Source organism: Macaca mulatta, chromosome 4 (assembly GCF_049350105.2).
Source record: "Macaca mulatta isolate MMU2019108-1 chromosome 4, T2T-MMU8v2.0, whole genome shotgun sequence".
Taxonomy (NCBI): Eukaryota; Metazoa; Chordata; class Mammalia; order Primates; family Cercopithecidae; genus Macaca; species Macaca mulatta.
This window is the reverse complement of record NC_133409.1, coordinates 21,786,012-21,801,042: the sequence shown is the minus strand read 5'-3', so window position 1 is coordinate 21,801,042 and position 15,031 is coordinate 21,786,012. Positions and strand designations below refer to the sequence as shown.

The 15,031-nt window shown below is 38.8% G+C and overlaps 1 protein-coding gene across 1 annotated transcript; it reads left to right on the top strand.

Annotated features, from left to right (window-relative positions):
• Window positions 1-2,101: 2,101 nt before the first annotated feature.
• On the top strand, window positions 2,102-14,658 carry FAM162B (family with sequence similarity 162 member B). Its single transcript, NM_001194873.3, is given in 4 exon segments — window positions 2,102-2,407; window positions 2,558-2,666; window positions 5,682-5,790; window positions 14,160-14,658. Coding segments are annotated over 4 exon segments (489 nt in total). The 5' UTR covers window positions 2,102-2,235; the 3' UTR covers window positions 14,259-14,658.
• Window positions 14,659-15,031: the final 373 nt, after the last annotated feature.

The following is a 15,031-nucleotide window of genomic DNA, read 5'->3' as shown; positions in this document are numbered from 1 at the left end:
AGTCTCGCTCTGTAGCCCAGGCTGAAGTGCAGTGGTGTGATCTCGGCTCACTGCAAGCTCTGCCTCCCCGGTTCACACCATTCTCCTGCCTCAGCCTCCCAAGTAGCCGGACTACAGGCACCTGCCACCACGCCCAAGCTAATTTTTTTTTTTTTTTTTTTTTTTTTTTTTTTTTATCATTAGAGACGGGATTTCACCATATTAGTCAGGATGGTCTCGATCTCCTGACCTCAGGATCCTCCCGCCTTGGCATCCCAAAGTGCTGGGATTACAGGCATGAGCCACCGTGCCTGGCCGCATCTTAGTCTTTTCTTAAACTAGCCTAGGTGCAGACTATTCTGTTTTCAAAGACTTGTATTCATCTATTCATTTATTTAACAAATACTTATTAAATATATACTAAGTGCCAAGTTTTCAGCTATATCTTGGGAATATAATAACAAATCCTGAAGGTCAGGGAGCTCCTAGTTCCCCAGAGGAGATATCATAAATTAAAATACCCTTGTGTTTTGGGACTAAACAATGTGAAGGGAAAGAAACCATTATTTTCTGAAGTATTATTACACACCAGGGACATTTAGAGGGACATTGCTAACCATGCTTTCTAATATCTTCTCACTCTACTCCTGCTTATTTTTTTTCACCTGGTTTTATTTTTCTTCATCCTCACCTGATGTCATCACCGCTCTATCCCCAGCTCTGAGAGGTAGCTGGCACATAGTTGGTTATTGGTGGTCATCGCATGAATCAATCTAAAAGATAGGAATTCTGGTTTTACAAAAGAGACCAAGCCTTATAACTTAAATGATTTACTGCTCGCGATTGTGCAACTTTTAAGTCACAAATCTGGGATTTAAACCTAGGTGTGAAGGCAAAGTGCATGGTCCCTCTGCAAGCGCTCCTCTAAATGCATGTCTTCGCAGAACTATTAACCCCTCCTTTTTTGTTTAACACTGTTACGTAAAAAGAAAAAAAAAACTGGGCTGGCAGTTACAGAAAAGTTATTGCCTTCAAGAGCCTGACAGTCTAGTTAGGAAGAAAAATATCTAGAAATCCAACAAGCGTAAAGCAGTGTCTAGATAAGGAGGGAACCTCACAGGCAGTGACAGGAGAGGAGGGTGAGCTGGGCCTGGTGCTGGGCTGATGAGCACTTTGACTTGGCAGGAGGTCTGTTGTCTGTGGAACAAGATCAGTAAATTGCTTGTACAACGCTTCTCTCCCATCATTGAATCTGAATCCCTGTTACCATTCAATGCCTGAAAATAATAGATTCTTCTACCTTTTAGCATAGAGGAGATGGTGGAAGGTGACAGAAGAAAGGCACATGTTGAAGAGAGTGTGGAGAGTTTGTGGGTTGAGATGAAGAGGTAGGAGGCTGGCATGGCGGCTCATGCCGGTAATCCCGGTGCTTTGGGAGGCAGAGTCCAGCGGATAGCTTGAGGCCAGGAGTTGGAGAACGGTCTGGGCAACATAGTGAGATCCTATCTCTTAAAAAAAAAAAAAAAAATAGTGGAGCTTGGTGGCGCACGACCAAAGCCCTAGCTACTCTGGAGGCTAAGGCGGGAGGACTACTTGAGTCCAGGAGTTCGAGGTTACAGTGAGCTATCAGCATGCCACTGCACTCCAGCCTGAGTGACAGAGCCAGCGGCTGTCTCTGAAAAGAAGAAGAAAAGATAGAGAAAGACAGTTGGAGGAACTGAGTTGTTTTCCATAGGAAAGAGAAAAGGTATGGGGGTGGGAGAGGATGAAGTGAGGAGCTAACTTCAAGAAATCTCATCCAGAAGTTCGTGGAGTGCCCTTACACTTACTGGGAAATGTCTTCATTTCCTGCACTTGGAGGATTGTTGTCTCTTCCTGGAGGAGAGGATTTAGATTTATTCTCCTGGGGAACAAACGATGGACTCAAAGGCTAAAAGCCTAGCGGAAACACATTTCTACTCAATACAAAGAATTTAAAAGGAGCTGCACGCACTGTCTCAGGGGGTGGTGAGCCTGTTTCAAACGGAGGCAGGCTGACTTCCGGAGGAACCAGCCCCTAGGGGCTTGACGCCCTGATCCCGGGTCGCTGGCCGGGGGCGGAGACGGGGACAGCGAACTGAGTGTGCGAGCGCCAGGGGTTCCAGCTGCACGTCCCAGGCTCTCCGGGGCGCTGCAGGGCGGGACAAGGAGAGCTGCGGGGAGAACGCCTGTGGCTGGGTCCGGAGGTGCGGGTGCGGCGCGGGACAAGCGGGCAGCATGCGCAGGGCAGTCGGGAGCCTACTGCGCCTCGGCCGCGGGCTAACAGTCCGCTGCGGCCCCGGGGGGCCTCTCGAGGCCACGCGGCGGCCCGCACAGGCTCTTCCGCCCCGGGGTCTCCCCTGCTACTCCAGCGGCGGGGCCCCCAGCAATTCTGGGCCCCAAGGTCACGGTGAGCCAGGGCTCGGACGGGGAGGTACTGGGAGCTGGGAGGTTGCGGGAGGGCAGCCAGGGGCCGGCCCGGGAGTCGGGTTTGAGGGCGCGCTGGTCCTCTGTGCCGGTCAGTCAGTTCCCTCGTCCATCTGGTTTCCTTTCGCTGCAGGGGAGATTCACCGAGTTCCCGCGCAGCGCCGGCCTTCGCAGTTCGACAAGAAAATCCTGCTGTGGACGGGGCGTTTCAAATCGATGGAGGAGATCCCGCCTCGGATCCCGTAAGTGTAGCGAGCGCCGCGCGGAAGAGAGTCGGTCCCCGGCCGCTCGGGTGCGGGGTCACCCACCTTCCGACCGCGGCCACCTAGGAGCGAAAGCGGCCGCAGTGGCAACACTTAGCAATAGCACCCACCACACACGGAGTTCACCTACACACACCCCGCCTCCAGTGCGGTGTGTCAAGAGTCAACTAAGCTTTCAGGGAGATTGCAGAAGGTGGGTGAAAACTGAGAGGCTCAGGGGACACCAGCATCGCCCAGATTGCCGGTCCCCAGCAAGCCCCGAACGGGGAGGCAGTGGGGCTCTTGTGCCAAACAGGCCACGGTCCTCGCGAGCATCCGGATGGCTGCGGGGACGCCAGACGGCAATCCACGCTTTGGCCGGAGGCGCCCCCCTACCCCACCCAAGGAAGGGGTTCCCTGATCTTGGCTTGCGGGGCGGCTGGGCGGGGCCGGGTCTCTGGAAAAAAAGCCGCATCCATGCGGCCTCCTCTTCTGGGGCAGGAGACGCCTGGCGGACGCGTTTCTGCAGCCCTCGAGGCTCCGGGTTTACTCAGGGTGGGACGCGCGGGAGTCAGCACCATGGGCGTCTTCAGCATGCTAAACCCACCAAGACAGAAGATAAAACTCAAGCTATTAACTCCCCCTCTAGAGTAATGTAACCTGTAAATTAAATGCTAATAATAAGTAAATGTAACTTGTAAAAAAAATCTTTCCAAAGTTTCTGTTTCTGCCAAGCCCAAAAACCTTTGCAGCATTTTTACAAGGGATTGGGTAAAAAAGAGAGGGACAGAAACTAAGAATAAAATCAATCTACTACTTTTTAAGTTTACCTTAAAAAAAAAATACTAAAGCCATAACGTGAAAGAAGGATTTTAGAGATTCTGTGCATTTGTACAATGTAATGAATGCCTATTAGAATGGAAAATGGAAACTGGGCCTATTTTTCTGTTTTTCACATGGTGCCTGCAATGTTATTGTTTATAAACAATTGCAGTTTATCAGTTAGCAAAGCATCTCAGATAGATGGGGGCGGGGTGGGAGAACATGGCGGGAAATGTACACTCAATAATGAATTCTGAAGCATTTTCGTTCTTTTATTGGAGCAAGTCACTAAATGGGAAATGGACATGGAATTTGAAATAACATTGCATTTGAATCCGTTTTCAGTATTTATTCAACTACAGAGGCACTTTCTAAGATTACTTTTCCACGAGATCTATACACTCCAAACTACAGACTTAGCTGAAAGCAAAACTTAGCCTCACAAAAGTCTTCATCATCATAAGCTCTGGTTATCGAATTGTAATTGATGCCTGAAAATTTAATACATTAAATGCCAAACAAAAGTAAAAAATAATTAAAATTAAAAAGCCACCACCCTCAATTGGTTTGAATTTTTATTTCTAGTGGCCTAACCGAGCAATCAAGAGTGTAAAGAACCAACATTATTGTATATTGTTCGTCGAGAAAACCTATGCCCAGTATTGCATTTAACATAGCTGTATGTGTGAACAGACTCATTTTACAGAAACAATTTCCCCAAGATCATAGTCAAAAGATGTATTATAAGGAGGAACACTTCACTAAGAACAAGATGCCTATAAAAAGCATTGCAGTTTTGCATTGGAAACAAAAAGTATTTGAGTATTTTTCATTTTATTATTTTTCTATAATTTTTTAAGCATTACTATTTAAGAGAGAGATTCCTGTTAAACTAAGTGTCACACTTACAATGTAAACAGCTTTTACCTTTTAATGGACATATAATGAACAAGTGACCTATAATTTTTGTATCATACACTAATTATGTTTAATAATAACTGTACTTTGTCTTGTTTTTCTCAGTGCTAAACTAATTTGTTATAATAGATTAAAGACAAATGACTAGGTAAAAAAGATCAGAGCTTCTAAGTTCCATCTGGAATGAAAGTTAGCAGCAAATATAATCTAATAATTTCTCCATACTCACTAATTGGACCTGTTTGCAACTAACATCTTAAAACTTACATCATTCTGCCTAAAATCTAAAGAAAATAGGCTACATAGGAGTTTTCTATAGTCTTTCAACCAGTGGAAAAGTTCAAAAGTTTTCTATTCTTAAAAGAAAATGCAACTTTGTCTTTCTGGATTTTTTTTTCAATGCAACTACACTCTATTTAAACTTCACATAGATAGAAAAGACTGCCAATGAATATATTCTTATGAATGAAATTCTTTATGCCTATTCATAAACTGCCACTTCATATTATTGAAAATTGTTAAAGTTTATTTCAACGTAAAAGTCCCACAGGCATGATGGCTTTTGTATCACTACTTTGTAAGTAGTATTATTAAAATCTTGGACAACATGCATAAAACTATGAATGAATAAGAATATCTAAAATTTAAGTATACCAAATTTCAGAATAATAATAACATGAAAATGAAGTCTCTTTTATCTTTTTCTTTAGCAAATTATTGTGATTTTGATCACTTTTTAAAAAAAAATTATTGCAAAAGTCATGAAGGAAATATTTTTCTAACAGACATTCTCACGAACTGGACAATAGTGTCTTTTTGGGGTAGCATGTGAAGGGACAAGAGATTGGGAGGCCAGTGAAAAAAACAAAGTGATGAAAATGAGTTAAAAAAAAAACTGTTCAAATGGAAAACAAAGCCTACTTAACAAAGAGGCTAAATATGCTTTAACTCTTCCTTCATCCAACTTAGTGAATAAAACCAATGGAGAGCAAGTTAGCCTCTTTAGTAGTTATATTTCGTGGAATTAGAAACTAATATTCTATACAGTGGTTTCATAATGGCTAACATTAGTTTAAGATCTGAATAAATACTTGTTAATTTGAAATTGGTAAAAATAACCAGCGAGCATTTCAATGTCTTTCACATGAAAATGTCATCGAATGCAGTTTGCATTCAGGGAATTTTTTGGAATGTTTACAAGGCAAATTATCTATCATGCCTGTCAGAAAGCCATATTACTTATACATATTTAACAAAATACACATCTTCATTTAGGCCAGAAATGATAGTCACTGCAAGAAACAAAGCTCGAGTGAAAGCTTGTTACATAATGATTGGACTCACAATTATCGCCTGCTTTGCTGTGATAGGGTCAGCCAAAAGGGTGAGTACCTCCTTAAGAGGGCAAGTCAGTTAAAAGGGTGAGTACCTCCAAAAGGGTGAGTACCTCTTTTTAAGTACCTCCTTAAAAGAGTATCTCACCAAAAGGGTGAGTACCTCCTTAGACCAAAGGGTGAATTTTAAGAAATGTCATGGACATTGCTCTCGATTCAGGATTACTGCTGTCTTTTAATATAAGAACAATTTTGTCTTTGAGACTTGAAGTCATATATATATAAAATACTGGAGACAAATTCGTTCATGGAAATTTGAGTCAACAAATCAACACTATATGACCGGGAGGGACAAATGCTTGTTTCAACTTAAAAACAAAAACAAGACAGTTTACACCCTGGTTAAAATCTGCAGAAGACAGAGAACTTTGTCGTTGAAGGTTATCCAGACTAGGTCATTCATTATATCAGGAACTCAATTAGCTGTTGCACAGAGATATGAACTAGTTAGAAATGCAAAGGTTGGAAGTGATTGCCAAGGTCATCTAGTGTGTCTGGATCCTGTATGTCAGCCCTTTCCTTGCCATTCCCAATGTATGGTTTCTGTTTAATACCTCTAGAGGGAAATTAAGAGCTGACTACCCTCTAATTTTGTGTTCTGCCTCCCAAAATCCTTCCATCTACTGGTCACTTTTTACCACAAAGAGCAGCCCCACAAGTATTTTGACATTTCTAACACATCCTTAAGAGTATTTGCTTCTTCAGTTTTAACCACTCTAACAACTTCTTTGTACCTTGGAGCTGTTCTTAACACACTCCATTTTAACAGTGCCCCTCCTCATCGTGGCACCTGCAACTGAAGCCATTAGACCTGGAGATCTACTGATGTCGTCATTTTATTTTCAATACATATGATTTGAATTGAAGGAAAGATTTTTTCATTTCCTATTAAAATTCCATATTTCAAATATAATTCTACTATAAATCAACAGCCAGGGTTTTTCTCTGTGTGAATCTGACACAAAAAGTAGCAACTGAGAATAAATTGAGTTTTATGTATAGCATTAGTTATTGCTGTTTCCTCTTCTCCAAAAATGTGACAGCAAACATTGATTTTCAATCATTAATACACTAAACACTTTTGAGCACCTGAGACATGCCAGGCACTCTGCATTTTATTATTAGAATATCATGGAATTAAAATACAGGTATTTTGTAGTAGGGAAAATGGAGAGTGATCAAGTAAACACATAAACTAAAAAGATCTGAGGAATTCTTAGTGCAATGAAGGAAAGGAACAGGATGATAAAATAGTAACACTCTAGGAGAGGCCATTTTTGATGGAGTGGTCAGGCAAGTCCTCTCTGAGGAGGATGAGAATAAGCTAGCCATGAGAAGACCAGGGGAAGGAAAGAACTGCATGTGCAAAGCTTAGAGATGAGAAAGGGTCTGGTGTGTTAAGAAATAAAAAGGAGCTAGTGTGGATGGAGTATAATGAGCAAAGAGAAGATGGTATGAAACAGGGAGAGTCCAGATAGTATCCGGCCTATGGGTCACTGCAAATAGTTCAGGTTTTTAAAAATACATTGGGGAATCCAATGAAGAGTTTTAAGCAAGATATGACAAGATTTAAAAGTTTTCACTCTCCTCTTTATTCAAAACCCAGTGAAAAGAAAGATCAGAAATAAGGACCCTACTTAGAATAGCAACAAACAAAAAAAAGCTAAGGCACATAAGAATGAAATTAAAAATCAAGCAATATCTATATAAAGGCAACTTTTAAACACTACCAGTGGTCACAAGAAAAGGTATAACCTAAGAAATTTTTATTTGGAATAGGAAGACTTGACATTTTAAAGACATCAAACTTTTCTAAGTCTGTAAAGTTGACATGACTGCAATAAAAACAGCAATAGGATTTGTTTTGGTAGACAAACGGAGTCTAAAATTCATATATAAAAATAAGCAAAATATACAAGAAATACTAAAAATAATAGTTCTAAGGGAGGACTAGCTCTAAAATATATTAAAACAAAACAACAACAATAATTAAAACTGCAGTACTGACATACAAATAGGCAACTTAATAGAACTGAATTCAAATCACATAAATAACCCACTACATAGGGATTTAATATATGAAATAGTGACTCTGTATATGAGTGGAGAAAGATAAATTAGTCAAGAAATGATATTGGGACATTCCAACTATACTTTCTACATAAAATAAATTGCAGTTGGATATAAGATTTTCACATTAAATGCGAAGCCTTAAAATCACCAAAAGAATATATGAGGGAATTCTTTAGAGTAGTTGGGCAGACATTTCTAAATATAGAACAAAACTGAGAAGCTATACAAAAGAAAAGATAGGTAAATTTAATCATATAAATGTATTTAAAATTCTGCTTGGTAAAAAAGTGCCATAAATAAAGTAAAAACACAAATGACAAACCGGGAGAAATACAAAATAGATCACAAACTAAGAGCTAATTTTCTTAAATTATAAGGAGCTCCACTAAATAAAACAGCAACAACCTTTTATTTAAAAAAAAAAATGGGCAAAAGATACAAAAAGGCAGAGTTTGCAGAAAATAAAATGCACATGCCTCTTAAACACAGGAAAAGAAGTCTAGCCGTCCAACTATTTCATGCTTTCTGTCTCCTCAGACCTTACACTTCCACAGTCCTCCCCATTGATGACCTTTCCTTTCACCTCACTGAGAGAATTGTAGCAGCCCAAGGAGCAGTTTCCAGTCTTATGACACATAATCCTGTATATTTTGCTTTTCTGCCTATTATAAATGATCCTTGCTCCAATCTAGAAGCTCTTATTAATTGTGCTGTGGATCCCATTCCATTTTGCCTTTTCAAGAATTTCATTCCAGGAATTCTCAGGTTTCTTTGCTCGTCATTAGTTTTATTTCTTCTCTACTGTATCATTTTTTATCAAAACATAGAAATGTTTCTATTTCCCTCTTCAAAACCAAAAACAAAACTTCTTTTGATATAGCTGCATTTCTCTGTGGCAAACCTTTTCAGTAGACCTGTCTATATACACTGTCTCTGATTTCCTGTCTCATTCCCTGTTTGATCAGGCTGGTGCCTCAAACCCTCCACCAAACTGCTGTTTTCAAGGTCACCAATGATACACTCATCTTCATTGACCTATCAGCATTTGACACAGTTGGTCTCTCCACCTCTTTTTTCTTTAATTTACATAAATTGTGTTTTGCTTGTGTTGTTTTTTCTTTTCTTTTTTTTTTGGCGGCGGGGGGAGGGATGTGGAGGAGAACAGAGTCTCACTCTCACCCAGGCTGGAGTGCAGTGGCACGATCATGGCTCCCTGCATCCTCTGCCTGCCAGGCTCAAGGGATTCTGCAGGTTCAGCCTCCTAAGTAGCTGGGACCACAGGTATGAATGACCATGCCTGGCTAATTTTTTTTGTATTTTTTGTAGAAATTAGTTTTTGCCATGTTACCCAGGCTGGCCTCAAACTCCTAAGCTCAAAGTGATCCTCCTGCCTTGTCCTCTCAAAGTCCTGGGATTACAGGCGTGAGCCACTGCATGCTTCCAATAAATTGCACTTTGTTTGTGAATGACACAAAAACATTTTCCCTAAAATTGTATTAATATGTATGACATATAATATACCATATTATATATTAACATAATATTTTCAAGTAATAACATAATTGAAATGCTTTATTACTGTCTACAATTTTGCAATTTTATATTCGTTATAATATTGTAATTGAAAATATGCCACATGTTGTTGGTACATAGATCCAGTAAAAGAAATATCTCTTTAGCTGTGATTACTAAATGGTGGTGCTAATACTTAATTTTATCCACCAACTATGCCAAAGCTTTTGTTGAAATATGCCCAGTAATTTCTTACCCTCCCTGATGTTCTTCAGCTATTTCATTCTTGCAAAATAATTGGAAGATATAGTAGTTTTGAATTTTGTACCAAATGGATTCAAAACCCCATAAATTGTTTAGAGACTTTGTTTAAGCTTACAAAATTATCCATATAAGTATTTAAAGATGCCATGTCATTTTCTGGCCAAACAAGAAACCATTCTTATTTATTAATATCTATTCTAACAGTATTGAAATGAATGAAAACAGGCATACCTCAGAGATATTGTGGGTTCAGTTCCAGACAACCACAATAAAGTGAATATTACAGTAAAGTGAGACATGCCAATTTTTTGATTTCCCAATGCATATAAAAGTTATGTTTACAGTACACAATGAGTTGTAATCTTCTTGCTGGTGGAAGGTCTTGCTTTGATGTTGATGGCTGCTGACAGATCAGGATGGTGGTTGCTGAAGGTTGGGGTGGCTGTGGCAATTTCTTAAAATAAGATGACAATGAAGTTTGCCGTATCAATTGACTCTTTCTTTCATGAAAGATTTCCATGTACCATGCAATGCTGTTTAACAGCATTTTCCTCACAGTAGAACTTCTTTCAGAATTGGAGTCAGTTCTCTCAAACCCTGCCACTACTTTATTAACTAACTTTATGTGATATTCTAAATCCTTTGCTCTAATTTCACCAATGCTCACATCTTCCCCAGCAGTAGTTTCCATCTCAAGAAACCACTTTCTTTGCTCATTTGTAAGAAGTAACTCATCTTGTGACAGTTTTATCATGAGATTATAGCACTTCAATTTTGTCTTCAGGCTCCACTATTAATTCTAGTTCTATTGCTATTTCCATCACATATGCAGTTACTTCCTCATGCTTCCTCAACTGAAGCCTTGAACCCCTCAAAGTTATCTATGAGGATTGGAATCAGCTTTGTCTGAACTCCTATTAATGCTGACCTCCTCCTATGATTCACAAATATTCATAATGGCATCTAGAATGGTGACTCCTTTCCAGAAGGTTTTCAATTTACTTTGCTCAGATCCATCAGAGGAATCACTATCTATGGTAACTATAGCCTTACAAAATGTATTTCTTAAATAACAAGACTTGAAAGTTGAAATGACACCTTTTTCCATGGGCTGAAGAATGGATGTTGTATTAGCAGTCATGAAAACATTAACCTCCTTGTAAATATCCATAAGAGCTTTTGAGTGACCAGGTGCATTGTCACTGAGAAGTAATATTTTGAAAGGAACCTTTTTTTGTTTCTGAGAAGTCTCAACAGTGAGCTTAAAGTATTCAGAAAGCTATGTAAGCAGATATGTTGTCACCCAGGCTTCATTGTTCCATTCATGGCACAGGCAAAGTAGATTTACTATAATTCTTAAGAGTCCTAGGATTTTCAGAATGGTAATGAGTATTGGCTTCCACTTAAAGTCGTCAGCTGCCAATAGCTCCTAACAAGAGAGTCAGCCTGTCTTTGAAGCTTTAAAGCCAGGCATTGACTTCTCTCTATCTCTGAAAGTTCTAGATGGCATTTTCTTCCAATATGAGGCTATGTTGTCTTCATTGAAAAACTGTTTTTTAGCATAGCCTTCATCAACGATGTTAGCTATAATAGATCTTCTAGATGACTTGCTGTAGCTTCTCTATCAGCACTTGCTGCTTCACCTTGCACTTTTATGTTATGGAGAGAGCTTCTTTCCTTCAGCCTCATGAACCAACCTCTGCTAGCTTCCAACTTGTCTTCTGCTGCTTTCTCACCTCTCTCAGCCTTCACAGAACTGAAGATAGTTAGGGCTTTGCTCTGTATTAGGCTTTGGCATAAAGGAATGCTGTGGCTGGTTTGATCTTCTTTCCAGACCACTAAAACAGTTTTTATATCAGTAATAAGGCTGTTTTGATTTATTTAGGTGTTCACTGGAGTAGCACTTTTAATTTTCTTCAATAACTTTTCCTTTGCATTCACAACGTGGTCAACTGTTTGGCACAAGACGCCAAGCTTATGACTTATCTTGGTTTTCAACATGCCTTTTTTCACTAAGCTTAATCATTTCTAGTTTTTTAAAGTGAGAGATGTACAACTCTTTCTTTTACTTGAACATGTAGAGGCCATTATAGGGCTATTAATTGGCCTAATTTCAATATTGTTGCATCTCAAGGAATAGGGAGGCCCAAGCAGAGGGAGAGAAATGGGAGACTGGCTAGTGGGTGATGAGAATACATACAATGTTTATCAATTAAGTTTGCTCTTTTATATGGGCACAACTTGTAGCACCCTAAAACAAGTACAGTAGTACCAACAGCAATCGCTGATTACACATGACCATAACAGATGTCATGAAAATGAAAAAGTTTGAAATATTGCAAAACTTAGCAAAATGTGAGAGACACGAAGTGAGCACATGCTGTTGGAAAAATGGAGCCTATAGACTTGTTCCATGCAAGGTTGCCACAAACCTTCAATTTAAATAAAAAGAAGAAAGAAAGAAAGGCACAATAAAGCAAAGCACAACAAAGTGAGATGTGCTTTTATATTCTTCTGTATTATAGAATGGTCCAGGTTCTTCAAGATATCTCTAACTTCTGACATAGGAATTCTCTATTCCTCAACTATTCTATTAAATGTTAGCAGTTTTTCTTCTTAAGAAAAGATGAAATGTGTTGCTATTGCTTTCTTGACCTCAGTGGACATTGTAGTTCTTATCCTACTTTGAAGACTGTTTATTTAGACTCAATATGACACTACGTTTGTACACTTGGGTACTGATAAATCTCATTACATTTTGGAGAGGCAGTGACAATTCTGCTGATTAGCAAATATTTTCTTCTGCCGAATCAGTATCTTCCCTCCCTTGGATTCTGCTCAATCTGAGTTCAATCTACTGGAGCTGCTGAAATACGTCTAGGTTGAGAATATCAGGATTATAAAGGAATTTGGTCTACCTACACCTCAAAGTCACCCCTCTACAGGAATTCTGGCACACAGTAGCCAGTCTCCCCATTCTTCAACCAAGAAAAGAATATTTTTGGCACATAGGGAAATAGCTGGTTATAAATGGATATATGAAAAACACTGGAATAGGCCAATGTGGCATTTTTCACTTACCCTTTGTTGGAGAATGCATACTAGCCATTGTCCTTTCATAAAAATCCTCAGAAGCTCTGAAGTGAGAGCATTGGGAATGAAAATTGTTTATCTTTTATGAAACATTTTCTTCACTTGGTTTCCGTGGTACCACCCTCACGTAGGTTGTCTCTTGGCCACGTCTTCCAAGTTTACTCTGCCAGTTTCTCCTATTCTCCTGGACTTCATAACAGTGGAATCTCCCCATGGATCAGTCTTTAGTCTTTCCATTCTCTATCTATACCCACTCCCTTGATGATCTTACCAAGTCTTCTGGATTTAAATACCTTCTACATTCCAAGGACTCTCAAATTTATATTTCAGCTAATATCTTCCTTCTGCACTTCAAATTCATATAGTCAGTTGCTTACTTAACATTTCCCTTTGGATGTCTAATGGACATCTCAAACTTAGTGTGTCAACAGTTGAACTCTAGATCTTCCCCCGTACAACCCTAAGCCACTGCTTTCTGTACTGTCTTCCTCCTCTCAGTTGATATCAACTCTATCTTTCTAGCTGCTCATGGATAAGTCATCAGCAACCCCATTGGCTCCACTTTCAAAATATAGCCAAATTGGAGCACTCCTCAGTATCTCTCCTGACATACCAATATACATCTATTGCCTGGTTGATTGTAATATCTTCTAAATGGTCCCACCACTGTCCCACTTTCCTGTCCCCAATTCATTTTTCATTTTTAATAACAATGCATGTACCTTAAAGAAATTGTGGCAGATGGAGATGGAGAAAAGGTTAGCAAGTTCAGATAAATTTGGGAAAGTAAAAAGAATGGAACTTTGTGGTGAATTCATTGTGGAAGCAGAAAAGAAAATGGAATAAAGAAGTGAAAAGGCCTGGGTTTTTTGACTCGAGCAAGTAGGTGGATGATACTGCCATTTATTGAGATGTGTATGGCTAGGGAAAGACTGGTAGGCAGGGGGAACAAAATATGTCAACTCTCTATTTTGGCTATATTAAGTGTGAAATGCACACTAGGTATCCATCAATATATATTAAATTTTTATTTATTTCCCTAAGGACTTTGTATGCCTTTCAGTTTGAGGACTTACAGCTTTCCTCACTTCTGAAAAAGTCTATGCTGTCATAACTTTGAATATGGCCTCTTTACCCATTCAGTCTATTCTCTCTTCCCATTATTAACATATGTTAGAACTTCTAATTCTATTCTCTCCTGTGTATTTCTATCTGAAATACAAATTTTTCCAGTTTCCAGAGAGTAACAGTTATATATATAATATATAAAACTATATATATTTATATATTAATATAGTATATTTTATATATTTACATATATTTATATTAAATAAATATATAATATATAAATATATATATAGTTTTATGTATTATATATATAACTATATATATATATTTCTTCCCCCCTCCCCCACAGGCTGTAGAACGACATGAATCCTTAACAAGTTGGAACTTGGCAAAGAAAGCTAAGTGGCGTGAAGAAGCTGCACTGGCTGCACAGGCTAAAGCTAAATGATATTATAAGTAACAAAGTGTTCACCTGAATACCATCCCTGTCATCAGCAACAGTAGAAGATGGGAAAAATAGAATATTTACCAAAATATCTGCCATGGTTTTATTTTGGTAACAAGAAGTACAACGTCTTTTTTATTTTTACTTTTTAGTAAACTTTTACTGAAGTATACGATGCATTCAAAAAGTGGACAAAAGTGTATACAGTCTGATAGATATTTATGTCGGGAACACCTGTGTAACAACTGCCAAGGTGAAGATGTAGAATATCGGCAACACCTGAGAGCTTCATTCCTGCCTTTTCTCAGCCATTACCTCCCAAACATAGCAGTTTTTCTGACTTTCATCACCTTTGATTCATTTTGCCTGTTTTTGAACTTTATATAAATATATTTGTACATTATGCACTTGTTTGTGTGGATTCTTTACTTGACATTAGTTATAAGGTTAACCCACAAATTGTGTGTACCATTATTTCATCCATTGTTACTGCTGTATTCTGTTGATAAACATACCACAATTTATTTTGATATTTGGCACAGTTTCTGGCCACTACATATAATGCTAAAATGAGCACATTGTGTATGTCATTAAAATTAGGTTGAACTAATCTTTAAGGGCTCATTAAAATCAAAACTAATTTTCAACTAAAATTTCACTGTATTTAGCAACTGGGTAGTACCTCTGATTATTCTTTTCATAGTTTGTAACTAGGTGAAATAGGTTGAATTATTAATTCTAAAACCTATTCCTAAAATGGTAAAGTACTAAAACAG